The sequence below is a fragment of the Microcaecilia unicolor genome, chromosome 1 (genome assembly GCF_901765095.1).
Source record: "Microcaecilia unicolor chromosome 1, aMicUni1.1, whole genome shotgun sequence".
Taxonomy (NCBI): Eukaryota; Metazoa; Chordata; class Amphibia; order Gymnophiona; family Siphonopidae; genus Microcaecilia; species Microcaecilia unicolor.
The window spans coordinates 7,478,164-7,495,555 of NC_044031.1; the positions used below are offsets into that span (position 1 = coordinate 7,478,164).

Below are 17,392 nucleotides of genomic sequence, written 5' to 3' on the forward strand. Positions count from 1 at the left end.
AGGATATAAGACCTGATGGTTTTACTTGGCAGGATCTTGATATTAGGAAACCGTGGAACCACTTTACACAATATGGTGTAGAATGCAGGAGACTCTTTGGGACCAGAAAGGTTGACGGTTAGAGCAATAATTAACCATCCAGCTTATTTTCGAAGGAGATCACCGGCCATCTTCCGACACAAATCGGGAGATGGCCGGCGATCTCATGAACCCGGCCAAATCGGTCTAATCGAAAGCCAAAACTTCAAGGGGGCATGTCGGTAGGGAGGCGAAGGCGGGACGGGGGCGTGGTACGAGATGGCTGGCTTTGCCCGATAATGGAAAAAAGAAAACCGGCCCTGATGAGGATTTCGCCGGCTTCACTTGATCCCTTTTTTTTCAGGACCAAGCTTTAAAAAGGTGCTCAACTGACCAAATGACCACGGGAGGGAATCGGGGATGACCTCCCCTTACTCCCCCAGTGGTCACCAACCCCCTCCCACCCAAAAAAAAAAATATATATATATATTTTTGCCAGCCTCTATGCCAGCCTGAAATGTCATACCCAGCTCCCTGACAGCAGTGTGCAGGTCCCTGGATTTGGCCGGGTTTGAGATCGCCGGCATTAGTTTCCATTACCGGCGGAAACCGATGCCGGCCATCTCTGACATTTGGCCGGCCCCAACCGTATTATCGAAACGAAAGATGGCCAGCCATCTTTTTCGATATAACAAAAGAGAGGGAACGAAGTACAAACTAAAGTCCAAACAAAAAAAACAGCACCACGGGCCTTTAAAAATGAAACACAGTTCTTTAATGAATGAGCCTTGACAAAAAGACCCGACACGGGCCGTGTTTCGGTGACTAGCACCTGCGTCAGGGGTCACAGTGATGACATGGAAAACTTGGGGAATAACTCGAATATATTCCTCTACAATATATTATTCCTTACCCCACGTCTCATGTAGTAAAAGCTACAAAGCACCAAGGCACTTTCACTTTTGGCCGGCCCCAACCGTATTATCGAAACGAAAGATGGACAGCCATCTTTTTCGATAATATGGTTTGGGACTGCTCTTTGGCCGGCGCCGTTCGATTATGCCCCTCCATATGTGGTAATGAGCCAATAGATAAAGAGTGAAACCAGCATTTATAATTTCCTGCCCCACCCTTTCTCCTCCCCTAACCATGCCTACAAACATACAGATGATATCTAGCGCTTTAGCAATTTAAACAGTTTGCCAATATCTGCATATTTTTCAAGATGTCAGATAGGCTGATCATGGCCGGATACCATTTCCTTTAGTTCATATTTATGATCCTCTGGGTGCACCAGACCCTATCACAGTCTGAGTGCGTTTCTCGTTTGCGTTTCAGGTGCCAGTGACGTTTGAGGACATCGCTGTCTCTTTCTCACAGGAGGAGTGGGGGTATTTAGATGAGACGCAGAAGAAACTTTACAGGGAGGTGATGAAGGAAAGTTACGACAACCTGATGTCTCTAGGTAAGGACGGCATTATCCGCATGTTTAACAGAACCAGAGGTTGAGCCCATTAAAAGTCATTTGTGACTCCTCCACTCCGCTGACCTCCAGGTATAATCAGGCCCATGGACCCCTGTTCATTTCTTTTCTGAATGCCCCATAGAGTCTCATTCACTCCGCTCCAGGCCCCGCCCCACCCAGATTTTTATTCATGGCTGTCCAGAAGTAGTGTAAGAAAAACTGCCATCCACTGTTCTGTCCACTGGAACCTCAAAATCCCGGGCGCCTTCCTTATTGGATCCAGGGGCGGACTTACCATCCGGGCAACTGGCAGCGGATCCCACCTTGAAGGGCAGAACATTGGTAGTGGGCAGGAAAGAGTGGGGTTCATTCCTGCCCCAAAAGAAGCCACGAGACCAGTGTTTCCCAAGTCCAGTCCTGGTTTTCAGGATATCCACAATCAATTTATTTATTTGTAACTAGTAAGAAAGGCCCGTTTCTGTTTTAAAGGAAACGGGCGCTAGCAAGGTTTTCCTCGTAGTGTGTATGTTTGTGAGAGTGACTGTGTGAGAGAGAGAGAGTGACTGTGCAAGTGTGTGTGTGTGTGTGTGTCAGAGAGAGAGTGAGACTGGGTGCTAGTGTGTCTGTGGGAGAGTGTGTGTGTCAGAATGACAGTGTTTGCGAGGGCACATGTAAGACACAGTGAGACCGAGAGTTTGCTGAACCCCCTTCCCCTCCCCCCTTCCACCCCTGTCTGAGTTCCTGAAACCCCTGCCACTTGTTCACATCTGAGTTCCAGGACCCCCCCTGCCACTTCTTCCCATCCCCCCTCTCCCCTTCCCACGCCTTTCAGGACCCCCCCCCCCGTGTCGTTCATGACCCCCCCTTCCCTCCCCTGTCATTTCAGGACCCCCCTCCCCACCTCCTGCACGTTTTACCTCCTGCACATAGGGACGCAACTTCACACAGCCTCTTCTTTCGCTTCTGTTTCAGCTGTCCTGTGGTCCCGCCCTCAAGTAGAGTCGGCCAAATGCTCGTCAGGGCCGGCCTTCTTTTTTTCCATTATCGTCCGAAGCTGGCCATCTGTTAACCACGCCCCCGCCCTGCCTTCATTTCACTGCCGACACGCCCCCTTGAACTTTGGCCAGCCCTGCGACGGAAAGCAGTTGAAGCTGGCCAAAATCGACTTTCGATTATACCGATTTGGCTGGTTGGGTCACAGTACTGCTAGGTCTACGGTCTAGGGGTTAGAACTCTTTCCAGGGATTATAGCTAACTAAACTCCTGGTCTGCCGTTTAAGCAGGGACGTAGCCACGGGTGGGCCTGGGCCCATCCATTTTCACACCAGGCCCACCCAGCAGAAAACCAGTCACTATTAGTCCCTCCTCCGTTGTTGCAGCTTCAGCAGCGAAGTTATCCTCCCAGCTGCACACGTCAGCAGACAACGAATCTGCAGCATCCGAAGATCCACTGGGGAGATGTCATTCATTCTTTAGACTGCAGCGCGGGACCAGCCACATGCCCGCTAACAGCTCTGCGCAGCGTTCCGACTCCAAGTCCCGCCCCTTAAGACACAAACGTCCACTCCCGTTTCTGACACAGAGAAACAGGAAGTTTGTAGCCTAAGGGGCGGGAGTCGGGACGCTGCAAAGCTGTTAGCGGGCATGCGGCTGGTCCCACGCTGCAGTCTGAGGAATGGATGATATCTCCCCACAGATCTTCGGGTGATCCAGACTCCGGAGTCAAGCAAAAAATGAACGAAGGTCGGGTCCAGCAGGGTTGCAGGGGAAAGGAGCTGCAGCAGTGAACAGGAAGATAAGAGAGCAGAAGGGGGAGGGGGGAGGGGTGGATGTCTTGGCAGGCATAAAATATGATCTAGATCATTTAAGGGCACCAGAGTTGGGGAATAAAGACATCGAAGGGTGGAGAAATAAAGAGGAGATGCTAGATTGAGCCAGTACGTCAGGCTCAGTCTCTGGCTGTCTTCAAGTCTAGGCTTAAAGCCCACCTCTTTGCTACTCCTAACCATGACTCTCTTACTCAACACCCTCACTTATCACCCCTACCACTGCAATTTCCCCACCCCTAGCTGTCTGTTCGTCTGTCCAATTTAGATTGTAAGCTCTGTTGCGCAGGGACTGTCTTTTCATGTTGATTTGTACAGCGTTGCGTAAGTCTAGTAGCGCTATAGAAATGTTTAATAGTAGTAGTAGTAGTATGAGCCAAGTATAGGACAGTCAAGCCATTGTGACATCACTGATGAGGTTGGCTCTTAGGCATTGGTGGACTGAGGCATTATGACATCACAATATAGCTCTGGTTAAATCACTGCTATATGTAATAAAAAGCCAAGTATAGGGCAGTCAAGCCATTGTGACATCACTGATGAGGTTGGCTCTTAGGCATTGGTGGACTGAGGCATTATGACATCACAATGTCAGCTCTGGTTAAATCACCGCAGCTCCTCAGTACCTTTCCGCTCTCATCTCTCCCTACACTCCTCCCCGTGAACTCCATTCGCTGGGTAAATGTCTCCTGTCGTCCCCCTTCTCCCCCACTGCTAACTCCCGGCTCCGTTCCTTCTATCTCGCTGCTCCCTATGCCTGGAATAGACTCCCTGAGCCAGTACGTCAGGCTCAGTCTCTGGCTGTCTTCAAGTCTAGGCTTAAAGCCCACCTCTTTGCTACTGCTTTCGACTCCTAACCATGACTCTCTTACGCAACACCCTCACTTATCACCCCTACCACTGCAATTTCCCCACCCCTAACTGTCTGTTCGTCTGTCCAATTCAGATTGTAAGCTCTGTTGAGCAGGGACTGTCTTTTCATGTTAATTTGTACAGCGCTGCGTAAGTCTAGTAGCGCTATACAAATGTTTAATATTAGTAGTAGTAGTAGTAGTAGATTGGGTGGGGGGAAGAAAAAGCTTATAGAGAAGGAATGTTAGACTTGAAGAAAGGAATAAGAGAGGATTGTACACACAGGGAGAGACTGGACAGAGAGAGGGCATGCTCGGGGGAGGGGGGGTACAATTCTGGCCACAGGGAGGGGCAGGTCACAGAGAGGGGGTGCTGGGTATGAGGGAAGGAATGGAAGCGATCTTTGCCATGGGGAGGGACAGGTCACAGAGAGGGGGTGCTGGGCATGAGGGAAGGAATGGGGGGAGATCCTGGCCACATTGGATCACGGGAGAGGGGGCAAGACGAAAGAGAGAAGTGACAGGAAGATGCTGGGAGGGGGTGAAGGGTGGGGAGAAGAGAGGGGGCAGATGCTGGGCTAGAAGGGTGGAGGGAGAGAGACACTGGGAAAGGTGGAACCATGTGGGAGAGGCCAAGGGGGTGGCAAGGAAATGAACGCATGGAGGATGGTGATTACAGGGGAAAGAAATATGGTAATGGGGAATAGATTGAAGATGGAAGGGAATAGATTGCAGGGAAAGTAGAGAGATGGGGAATAGGAGAACTAGTGGGTGAAAAAGGAAATGGAAATCTGACAGGTATCTGGAAAGTAAAACAAAGAAAAAGGGGTTAGACAGGATAAAATTTGGGTGGACAGAGAGCAGAAAAGAAAAAAAAGAAAGGAACGAGCTAAAATGGAAAGGTCAATATGTCAGAGACAAGTGAAGTGAGGGAATGGAACAAGAGAGGAGAAAAAGACAAATGGACAGCAGCTGCTTGAAGGAGAAATAGCAGAAAGATTGGAAAGTTCAAAAGAGAAACTGGATCAACATGATGGAAAAAGAAAATGACCAGACAACAAAGGTAAAAAAGGTATTTTATTTTGAATCTTAACTGAAATATGATAGCTTGAGAAATGTGCATAGCGGATGTCACTTTATTGTGTTCAGTAGAAAAAGACATATATTTCTATTTTTATTTCTCCACTGTTGCAGTATGGTATCCGGCCATTTGCCACCCACCAATTCCTGCCTGGACAATTCCCTCCTAGGATGTTTCCCCAAGGTGGACAATACATAGTAACATACATAGTAACATAGTAGATGACGGCAGAAAAAGACCTGCACGGTCCATCCAGTCTGCCCAACAAGATAACTCATATGTGCTAATTTTGTGTATACCTTACCTTGATTTGTACCTTCTGCCCAGCACTATCCCCGCCTCCCAACCACCAGCCCCAGACAATTCCCTCCTAGGTCTGTTCCCCCCTGGCTAGTTCTTACTGGCATGTAGGTTTGGTTTTGTTTTTTTTGTGTTGATGTTTTGCTGGGGTTTTTTTCTTATGCATTGTATTTTTTTATGAGGATTGTCGTTGCGTGTCATGGATGTGTTGGTAATAATTTGTGTACGTTTTTAAATATAATATTTTATGCTCTGTATTAATTTGGATTTTGGCTTATTTTAATTTTTTTGGTGTGGTGTGGCGTTTTAAAGGTAATATTTAACTATCTGGAATTCGTTGCCGGAGAACGTGGTACGGGCGGTTAGCTTGACGGAGTTTAAAAAGGGGTTAGATAGATTCCTAAAGGACAAGTCCATAGACCGCTATTAAATGGACTTGGAAAAATTCCGCATTTTTAGGTATAACTTGTCTGGAATGTTTTTACGTTTGGGGAGCGTGCCAGGTGCCCTTGACCTGGATTGGCCACTGTTGGTGACAGGATGCTGGGCTAGATGGACCTTTGGTCTTTCCCAGTATGGCACTACTTATGTACTTATGTACTTATGAGATAAATTTAAGACTGTGATGTTTCATGATTGTTAAGGGTGGGAATTGTCCTCCCTGGAGCAGTGGGAATTGGTTAGGTGGTAATTGTCCTAGGTGCAAACTGACCTAGAACCTGCAGTATATGCCAAGGTTCCCAGTTCAATTTTTTATTTCTAATTTGTGATCACTTGTTCTGTATTTGGTGAGGGTCTGTTGGTGTGATTGCAATGGCAGGTGGGGAGAAAGGGAGAAGAGGGAATTGGGGGGGGGGGGGGGAACTTCCTTTATTTTCTGCCCTGGGTCCTAGCATGTCAAACACCAGTCTTGACCTTTGCTGTGGCTGGAGGGAATCCCTAAGCCCCATAAGCTGAAGACCTCCTCTGACGGCAGCCAAAACTGCCTTCTACTAAGCTTAGCAGGCAGCGGCAACATCCTGAAGTCACCAATAACTAAGCATGCCTGGGGTGCTGGCATCAGTAGCTCAAGGAGTTGTTGCTGCTGCCTGCCAAGCTTGGTAAAATGGAGTTCTGGCCGTCTTCAGAGGAAATCTTCAGCTGGTAGTGCTTGGGGATCCTCATGAGCTAAAGTGTTTCTGTTTGTATTTTGAGTTGGGAGGTGCTGGGGGAGAGTTGGAGAATAGGGGGAGGAAGGGGGCGTGGCAGAGAGAAAATTTTGTGCCCACCCACTTTGGGCTCTACGCCACTGCGTTTAAGTGTCCTCACTTTGGAGGAAACACTTTCTTTTCTCAGCAAAGAATCAGACAAGAAGGTTGTTTATATGGGACACGCAGGTTATGAACCGTAAAATAACTTTGCAACAGTAATTGAGAATTATGAGCACAGCTTTGCCTCTGTGAACAGGCTGTGAACAGGTTAAAGAATCACTGAGAAGCTAAATCATAAGAAATTATACAGAATGTGAGTCTCATGTCAGCTTGCTCCTTCTGTTGGAGACACAGGCAGATATGGAGTGGCAAGAGAATACTATAATGTAAGAAGGAAAATTTGCTGTTGACCATGGACGCAGATAATGAAGGAGACAGTGGCGTACCAAGGGGGGGGCGGTCCGCCCTGGGTGCACGCCGCTGGGGGGGTGCCACGCGCCTGTCGGCTCTTCATTTTCATGCTCCCTTTGCCCCGGAACAGGTTACTTCCTGTTCCGGGGCAGAGGGAGCATGAAAATGAAGAGCCGGCAGGCGCGCGGCACCCCCCCCCCCCCGCCAGTGGCATGCACCTGGGGGGTTCCTTCGCCGGGGGATCGGGGGTTCTTTTGCCGGAGGGGGGGCGTCACGCTGTTCCGGGGGGGGGGCGCTGCACCCAGGGGGGCGGGACGCATCGGCGATCCGCCCCGGGTGTCAGCCCCCCTAGGAACGCCACTGGAAGGAGACATAACTTTAGTTGCTGGGAAGATGGTTTTTGCAAAGTAGGATAACCTTACTGACCTTACTTATTATAAACAAATATGTTATGAAGAACTTTGCTTCTGTAAAGATAGAATTTGCTAGAATGCGCTGGAATATGAGAGAAATGCTGATTTTGTATAAAAGGAGAATTATGGAGAGAGGCAACCAGAGAGCTAATGTCAGAGGTCACGTTTGTGTCCCGGTTGCTGTCTCATATGAGAATTAATTAATTAATTATATTATGTAGTCTAATTGTATTCCTGATTGGTAAGTGTAATAAACAATTATTGATTATTCTCAAATTATTACTATAGCCTTCTGTGTCTTTCTGTCTCTCCACCTGGTGGTGTTAGGCAGTGGCGTACCAAGGGGGGGGGCTGTGGGGGCGGTCGGCCCCGGGTGCACGCCGCTGGGGGGTGCCGCGGCGCGAGCCTGCTGCGAGAGTTCGCTAACTTCTCTCGTTCGCTGCAGCTCCCTCTGCCCCGGAACAGGTTACTTCCTGTTCCGGGGCAGAGGGAGCTGCAGCGAACGAGCAAAGTTAGTAAACTCGCAGCAGGCGCGCGCTGCGGCCCCCCCCCCCAGCGGCATGCACCCGGGGTGGGCTTTTTCGTGGGGGGGGGGTCTTTCGCCGGAGGGGGGTCTGCGCTGCATCCGGGGGGGGGGGGGCGCTGCACCCGGAGGGCGGGTCCGCCCCCCTAGGAATGCCACTGGTGTTAGGACCATATTCTCTGGAGTGCTGGACATTCCAGCTTGCAGGTAAATAGTACCTTCATACCTGGGAGAGGACAGAAAGATAAACAAGGTTGCCCAAGGTTTCAATCCTACACTTACAGATCGGGTGAGAATCAGCCTTCCCCAGGAATGCATTCGTGAAGCCTTCTCTCAGCCTCCCCAGAATAAATCCCAACTTCTCTCTTTCGTTGTCTTAAAAGTTGTGTTACCATTTGTGTATGTAGTAACAGTAAGCTGGAACTGTTTCTCCCCTAAAATTGTAATAGGCCATTTCTGGGGGAGCTTTTTTCCCTGGAACCACCAGATCGGGCCCATTTTTCCACCTGATGTGTCTTTTTATCCGTTTTTTTCCTTATGCCAAGCAGGGGAGGATAAGGACGGGGGGGCTGGTAATATTGCAGAGTCGGTCTTCACTGCCTCTGTGGGAGGGGAGATATGATAGAGGTCTATAAAATAATGAGTGGCGTGGAACGGGTAGACGTGAATCGTTTGTTTACTCTTTCCAAAAAGACTAGGACTAGGGGGCATGCAATGAAGCTACAAAGTAGTAAATTTAAAATTAATCAGAGAAAACATTTCTTCACTCAGCATGTAATTAAACTCTGGAATTTATTACCAGAAAATGTGGTAAAAGCAATTATTGTATTTTTTTTTGTTACATTTGTAGCCTGCGCTTTCCCACTCATGGCAGGCTCAATGTGGCTTACATGGGGCAATGGAGGGTTAAGTGACTTGTCCAGAGTCACAAGGAGCTGCCTGTGCCTGAAGTGGGAATCAAACTCAGTTCCTCAGTTCCCCAGGACCAAAGTCCACCACCCTAACCACTAGGCCACTCCTCCACTGTTGCTACTATTTGAGATTCTCCATGTAGAAGTCGGCCCTTGCAGATCACCAATGTGGCTGCGCAGGCTTCTGCTTCTGTGAGTCTGACGTCCTGCACGTATGTGCAGGACGTCAGACTCACAGAAACAGAAGCCTGCGCAGCCTTCTACATGGAATGTTGCTAGCAACATTCCATGTAGAATCTCCAATAGTAGCAACGTTCCATGTAGAATCTCCAATAGTAGCAACGTTCCATGTAGAATCTCCAACATTCCATGTAGAATCTCCAACATTCCATGTAGAATCTCCAATAGTATCTATTTTATTTTTGTTACATTTGTACCCCGCGCTTTCCCACTCATGGCAGGCTCAATGCGGCTTCCATGGGGCAATGGAGGGTTAAGTGACTTACCCAGAGTCACAAGGAGCTGCCTGTGCCTGAAGTGGGAATCAAACTCAGTTCCTCAGTTCCCCAGGACCAAAGTCCACCACCCTAACCACTAGGCCACTCCTCCACTGTTGCTACTATTTGAGATTCTCCATGTAGAAGTCGGCCCTTGCAGATCACCAATGTGGCTGCGCAGGCTTCTGCTTCTGTGAGTCTGACGTCCTGCACGTATGTGCAGGACGTCAGACTCACAGAAACAGAAGCCTGCGCAGCCTTCTACATGGAATGTTGCTAGCAACATTCCATGTAGAATCTCCAATAGTATCTATTTTATTTTTGTTACATTTGTACCCTGCGCTTTCCCACTCATGGCAGGCTCAATGCGGCTTATATGGGGCAATGGAGGGTTAAGTGACTTGCCCAGAGTCACAAGGAGCTGCCTGTGCCTGAAGTGGGAATCAAACTCAGTTCCTCAGGACCAAGGTCCACCACCCTAACCACTAGGCCACTCCTCCACTGTTGCTACTATTTGAGATTCTATTCCACTAGCAACATTCCATGTAGAAGTCGTCCCTTGCAGATCACCAATGTGGCCACACAGGCTTCTGCTTCTGTGAGTCTGACGTCCTGCACGTACGTGCAGGACGTCAGACTCACAGAAACAGAAGCCTGTGCAGCCTTCTACATGGAATGTTGCTAGTGGAATAGCAACATTCCATGTAGAATCTCCAATAGTAGCAACATTCCATGTAGAAGTCGGCCCTTGCAGATCACCAATGTGGCCGCTCAGGTTTCTACATGGAATGTTGCTAGTGGAATAGCAACATTCCATGTAGAATCTCCAATAGTATCTATTTTATTTTTGTTACATTTGTACCCTGCGCTTTCCCACTCATGGCAGGCTCAATGCGGCTTACATGGGGCAATGGAGGGTTAAGTGACTTGCCCAGAGTCACAAGGAGCTGCCTGTGCCTGAAGTGGGAATCGAACTCAGTTCCTCAGGACCAAGGTCCACCACCCTAACCACTAGGCCACTCCTTAGTGGGGTCAACAAAAGGTTTGTATAACTTCCTAAAAGAAAAGTCCATAAGCCATTATTAAGACGGACTTGGGAAAATCCACTGCTTATTTCTAGGATAAGCAACGTAAAATCTGTTTTACTATTCTGGGGTCTTGCCAGGTACTTGTAACTTGGATTGGCCACCGTTGGAAACAGGATGCTGGGCTTGATGGACCTTTGGTCCGTCCCAGTATTTATTTATTTGTGACATTTATATCCCACATTATCCCAAAAAGTCTTGAGTTCAGTGGCAAGCTTATATTCTTATGTCACTTGTAGTTTTCTGTCAGGGCCGGCCCAAGGGTATCGGGAGGTCTAGACAAACCTTCAGCCATGCCGCTGTCCCTCTCGCATAGTTGAGCATCTCCCCTACCCCCCTCTAGCCCCCTCCTCCCATTGGCCAGCTTCTCATTTCTCCTTCCCCATCCCCACCGTGTATCCAACATGGCCCCCTTTCGTTTCTCACAGCTTGGTCTACCACTGCCGCCTCTCTACATTCAACCGTGCCAGGCCGAACATTAAAGATGCATCAAATGGACTCTGTAAGCACAGGTCCACACTGGGGCACCCCTGTGTCCGGGCCCCCTCTCCTCCCCCCCTCCCCCCCCCGAGGCAGGCTTCCTCTTGGAGGAGGGCAGGACAAAGCGGTGCTTCAGCGGAGGCCTGTGATTACTGTTCTTTAATCATCCACATGGCCCAGGAGGAGTAGGAGGTAGCAGTAGGGATAGGCCTGGCAGCGAGAAGGGTGCTTGCCAGAGCTGCACTGCTGCCTCCCAAATTCTGTCACCCTAGGCAGTCATTTAGTCCACCAACCCTGCTTCGGTCACTAATACATAAGAACATAAGAGTAGCCATACTGGGTGAGACCAATAGTCCATCTAGCCCAGTATCCCGTCTTCCAAACAGTGGCCAAGCCGGGTCACAAGTACCTGGTAGAAACCCAAATCATGGCAACATTCCACACTACAAATCCCAGGGCAAGCAGTTGCTTCCCATGTCTGTCTCAATAGCAGACTATGGACTTTTCCTCCAGGAATTTCGCCAAACCTTTTTTAAACCCAGATACGCTAACTGCCGTTACCACATCCTCCGGCAAAGAGTTCCAGAGCTCAACTATTTGTTGAGTGAAAAAATATTTCCTCCTATTTGTTTTAAAAGTATTTCCACGTAACTTCCTTGAGTGTCCCCTAGTCTTTGCACTTTTGGAACGAGTAAAAAATCGATCTACTCGTTCTACACCACTCAGGATTTTGTACACCTCAATCATGATTAATAACTTCTTTTTTCAATATCCAGCAGGTAAAGAAATCAAACTAGAAAAAGTGAAAGAGGAAATAAAGGAGGAGGCTGAAGAAGAATGGACAGTGGAACTAGATCTGACCCAGACACCTTCAGGAAATGCCTGCGAAGTGGTTTCCCAGGAGATTAAGTGGGAGGAAATTGAGATAAGCTCTCGGGAATCAGAAACGAAGCCGAGTGATCCTACAGGAGACCCAGAAACTGGTGTCACCCAATGGAGGAGACAAGGCAGCGAGCTCATAAACATCACTGAGCAGCAGAGTCACCAGAGAGCAGAGATGGCCTTCCAAAATATTCATATTGACCAAATGACCTCTTACCTCTATGAGAGAGAGACGATTTCTCCTCTTTCCTTCCTGTGTGACATCTGTGGCAAATTCTTTGGTAGGAAACACCATTTAATATTGCACCAAAGGATCCACTCAGGCGAGAGACCTTTTAAATGTATGGAATGTGATAAAAGCTTCAGTCGTAAAACATATCTCAGAAGGCACCAGGGGATCCACACAGGAGAGAAACCGTTTCCATGTATGGAATGTGGGAAATCGTTTGGTGATAAATCACGGTTGACAGAGCATCTCAAAGCCCATGCTCGACACAAGCTTCTCGGGAGAGATGGGGAAGGGATAAAATGCTTTCTGTGTGACATTTGTGGGAGATTTTTTTCTAGGAAAAATCATTTCATACTGCACCAAAGAATCCATTCAGGAGAGAGACCATTTAAATGTATCGAATGTAACAAGAGTTTCAGTCGCAATACGTACTTAAGAAGGCATTATAGAATTCATACAGGAGAAAAACCATTTCCTTGTAGCGAATGCAATAAATTATTCAGTGATAAATCGCAGCTAAAAGAGCATGAAATGACACACAGCCAAGAGAAACTCTTTGCTTGCAGTGACTGTCACAAAAGATTCAGTCACAGAACATATCTGAGAAAACACCGGCGGATCCACGCCAGATGGAAACCATTTATTTGTACTGAGTGTGATAGATCATTTAGTGATAAGTCACAGCTAACAAAGCACCAAAGAAATCACCTGATGGAGAAACCGTTTCCATGCCCTGACTGTGACAAAAGCTTCATTCTAAAAACATATCTCAGAAGACACCAAAGGGTCCATGCTGGATGGAGACCATTTGCATGTAGTAAGTGTGACAAATGGTTTCGTGATAAATCAAACCTAAGAAGTCACCAAAGAATCCATACTGGGGAGAGACCCTTTAAATGTATTGAGTGTGTTAAATCATTTGGTGATAACTCACAGTTGAGGAAGCATCAAAGGTTCCACACGGGAGAGGTGCAACCCCAAGTGAAAAGATTCCCATGTACTGAGTGTGGTAAATTATTCAGTTTTAAATCACAGCTGAAACGGCATGAAAGGATCCACACAGGAGAGAAGCCATTTACATGCAATGGATGTGGTAAAGTCTTCCGTGATAAAGCATATCTGAAAATTCACCAGAGGACCCACACGGGAGAAAAACCATTTTCCTGCGTTGAATGTGGTAAATTATTCAGTGATAAATCAAATCTAAAAATTCACCAGAGAATCCACACTGGAGAGAAGCCATTTTCATGTACTGAGTGTAACAAATTATTCCGAGACAAAGCATATCTCAAAAAACACCAAATGACCCATAGGGGAGAAAGGCAGTTTAAATGTGCAGAGTGTGATAAATTATTTCATGATAAATCAGGGCTCAGCCGGCATATAAAGACACATACACAAGAGAAAGTATTTAAGTGTGCAAAATGTGAAAAATTGTTCATTGACAAATCGCATCTCAGAAGACATGAAAGAATCCACACAGGTGAGAAACCGTTTGCATGTAGTGAATGTGATAAACAGTTCAGTGATAAATCACAGCTGAGACGGCATAAAAAGATCCACACGGGAGAGAAACCATTCCATTGCCCTGAGTGTGGTAAAAACTTTAGTCGCAAAACACATCTGAGAGAACACCAAATGGTCCATCTGGGGGAAAATGGGGTCCTCAGGAGGGGGAAATGATAATATAGCGAGTGCTAAGTGATTATTTTGTGGATTGGGTGGAGGAAGAAAAGATTCAAGTACCAAGCAATATAGTCAAAGACCAGGAATGTGTGGCAGAAAGATAAAGAAATATATTTCATTTTATTGGGGGGAGGGGCCACAGGTTTGATTCAAAGGAATTTTGCAGTACAATTTGATAGGTTGTATATATTACATCTTATGAACCTCAGAAGAAAACTCTCTTTGGCATGATGCAAGAACTACAGTGAGTGTTGTAGAAAATCTTTCTTCACTCAACGTGTAATTAAACTCTAGTATTCATTGCCAGAGAATGTGGTAAAGGTGGTTAGCTTAGTGGGGTTTAAAAAAGGTCTGCACGGCTTCCTAAAGGAAAAGTCCATAGACCATTATTAAAATGACAGGTTAAATCCACTGCTTATTTCTGGGGTAAGCATCATAAAATGTATTGTGCTTTTCTGGGATCTTGCCAGGTATTTGTGACCTGGATTGGCCACGGTTGGAAACAGGATGCTGGGCTTGATGGACCTTTGGTCTGTCTCAGTGTGGCAATACTTACGTACTTATAATAAATTTCAGAGACCAAGATTATAGTCCACATACCCTGGCTTAGGAGTGGAGACATTATCCCTGAAAGAATGGGGTCTCAAGAGGGGAGAATAATCTTTGAGAGGGGTAGGAGGATATTTTTCTTGGCACATCTCGCTGATTTGACTTCACATGGTGACCATTTTGTATAAAATCTACACTGAATCTTGGCAAGGCAATTCACGACTAGTGAAGCATGGCAGGAAGGAAAAAGAAAAACTCACTAGCTATAAACCGCCCAGGATAAAATGGTGACCACCCTTAGCTTAAATAAATCAATAAATTACAGCTAATGATTGTGATAGCAGTGGAACAGAAAAGTGAAGATAACACATTTGGTACAGCCATAGCCCATAGTGAACCAGTCCACGGACCCACTCCAGCTGCAGACAGACCACAACTCCTAATAAAGCATTGACAGGACTAAAAAAAAAGGAGATAATTCATTATAATTCTGTACTTAAATCAATAAAAGTTCACAGACCCAGCACACCAAGAGGGGCATAATCGAACGTCACCGGCGATCTATTTTGGCGGCGGCGCAACAGCTGGCCGGAATGCCAGAGATCGCCGGTTTTGTTTTTCAGCGATAATGGAAAAAATGCCGGCCATCTCAAACCCGGCGAAATCCAAGGCATTTGGTCATGGGAGGAGCCAGCATTTGCAGTGCACTGGTCCCCCTGACATGCCAGGACAGCAACCGGGCACCCTAGGGGGCACTTCTAAAAATGTTTAAAAAATACACAAATAGCTCCCAGGTGCATAGCTCCCTTACCTTGGGTGCTGAGCCCCCCAAATCCCCCCAAACCCACTCCCCACAACTCTACACCATTACCATAGCCCTTATGGGTGAAGAGGGGCACCTACATGTGGGTACAGTGGGTTTTGGGGGAGTTTGGAGGGCTCAACACTTAGCACCACAAGTGTAACAGGTAGGGGGGGGGGGTGGACCTGGGTCTGCCTGCATGAAGTACACTGCACCCATTAAAAACTGCTCCAGGGACTTGCATACTGCTGTCAGGGAGCTGGGTATGACATTTGAGGCTGGCATACAGGCTGGTAAAAAAAGGTTTTTATTTTTATTTTTTTTAGTGTGGGAGGGGGTTGGTGACCACTGGGGGAGCACGGGGAGGTCATCCCCCATTCCCGCCAGTGGTCATCTGGTGAGTTGGGGCACCTTTTTGAGGCTTGGTCGTGAATATAAAAAGGACCAAGTAAACCCGGCGAAATACTGATTAACGCCGCTTTTTTTTCCATTATCGGCGAAAGCCGGCCATCTGGTAGCCACGCCCATGCCCGCCCATGTCTCGCCTTTGCTAAGCCGCCGACACGCCCCCTTGAACATTCGCCGGCACGGCGACGGGAAAGCGGTGATGGTGTAAAAAAAAGCCGCTTTCGATTATACGGATTTCGCCGCTTTTGAGAGATCGCCGGCCATCTCCCGATTTATGTCGGAAGATCGCCGGCGATCACTTTCGAAAATAAGCCTGCAAATGTCACATTTTTGTTACCTGGCCCCTCTTCTAGACATGATACTTAAAATCAGTTAAACATCTCATTCTTGGCTATTCAGTACCAGCTAGCCAACTTTTGGAATCAGCTCCCAACATATCTGTGATCTTGAACTCACTATCTTTACTTCAGAAGGCACCTAAAGGCTTTCCTATTTAATAACCGGAAAAATGCAAAAACACACCCCACAATCCTTGGTAAAACTATATCATATACTACTAGAACCAAAGATCTATGCTGTTGAAAAAACGTGAAACAGGCTAACAGCAGTATAAAGTGGAAAACTGTTAAATACTTATAGAACAACACTCATGTTATAAGTTTATAAAGCAGTGGTGTAGCCACAGGTGGGCCAGGGCCCACCCACTTAGGGCTCAGGCCCACCCAACAGTAGCACATGTTTAGCGGTAGCTGGTGGGGATCCCAAGCTCTGTCAACTGAAGACTTTCCCCTGATAGTAACAAAATTCTACTCTCCTGCGCATGCTCAGTTTTCAATGCATGCCTGCTGCAGACTGCCAAGGTGGAAAGAAGCATTTTCCTGCCAGCTGAGATATTTTTTTGGTGGTGGTGGTGGTGGTGGTGGTGGTTAGGGGGGGGGGGGGAGAACATTTGGTGCCCACCCACTTCTTACCTAGGCCCACCCAAAATCTGTTGTCTGGCTACGCCTCTGTTATAAATGTCTCACTACTTTTTAAGAGTACCTGTAATAAGGCAGGTCTGTGAAATGGATAATTTAAAGCTTGACAGGTGTGTCAACTAAGTTATCTCTCCGTTTCTGCTGACTTTAGCTCCTAGACTACTAGTCTGGCCTATCTGACTTTTGTAATCAGTCCTTGAACTGTTTAGGTTAGGTGTAACACAGTGGCGTAGCAGGGGGGGCTGCCACCCGGGGCGGGGCGGTTCACCATTGCACCCCCCCCCAGGTGCAGCACGATGACACCTCCCCTCGGCGCATCAACACCCTCCCTCCCCCCCCCCCCCCGACTAGCTCCCGCACCCTACCTTTAAAAAGAATGTTGGAATTCGAGGCGAGGCGCAGCCCCTCGCGCCTGCCCTGCACGTAAAAGAAATGTGGACCGTCGGGCCTTCTCTAGCTCCGTCTGTCCCGCCCTTGCGGAAATAGGAAGTTGCGTCAGCGGAGGGCGGGACAGATAGAGCGAGGGAAGGCCCGACGGTCCACATTTCTTTTACGTGCAGGGCAGGCGTGAGGCGCTGCGCCTCACCTCGGATTCTGATATTCTTTTTAAAGGTAGGGTGCGGGAGCTGGTCGGGGGGTGACGGTGCGCCGAGGGGGGGGGAGCTGGCAGGGAGCACCCCCCCCCTGAGCTGACACCCGGGGTGGACCACCCCTCCCGCCCCCCCCTTGCTACGCCACTGGTGTAACATAAGATAACATAACATCATATAAAATAACTATCTTTCTTAAAGAGATAGCATGGGCAGAC

General features: G+C 47.8%; 1 protein-coding gene across 1 annotated transcript in view; it reads left to right on the top strand.

Annotated features, from left to right (window-relative positions):
- Positions 1 to 13,984, top strand: part of LOC115460651 (oocyte zinc finger protein XlCOF6-like) — a 493,082-nt gene extending 479,098 nt beyond the window's left edge. The window contains exons 4-5 of the mRNA XM_030190417.1: positions 1,357 to 1,483; positions 11,828 to 13,984. Of these exons, the coding sequence (XP_030046277.1) occupies positions 1,357 to 1,483; positions 11,828 to 13,845 (2,145 nt within the window). The 3' untranslated portion in view covers positions 13,846 to 13,984. The remainder of the gene's footprint in view (positions 1 to 1,356; positions 1,484 to 11,827) is intronic.
- The last annotated feature ends 3,408 nt before the right edge of the window (positions 13,985 to 17,392 follow it).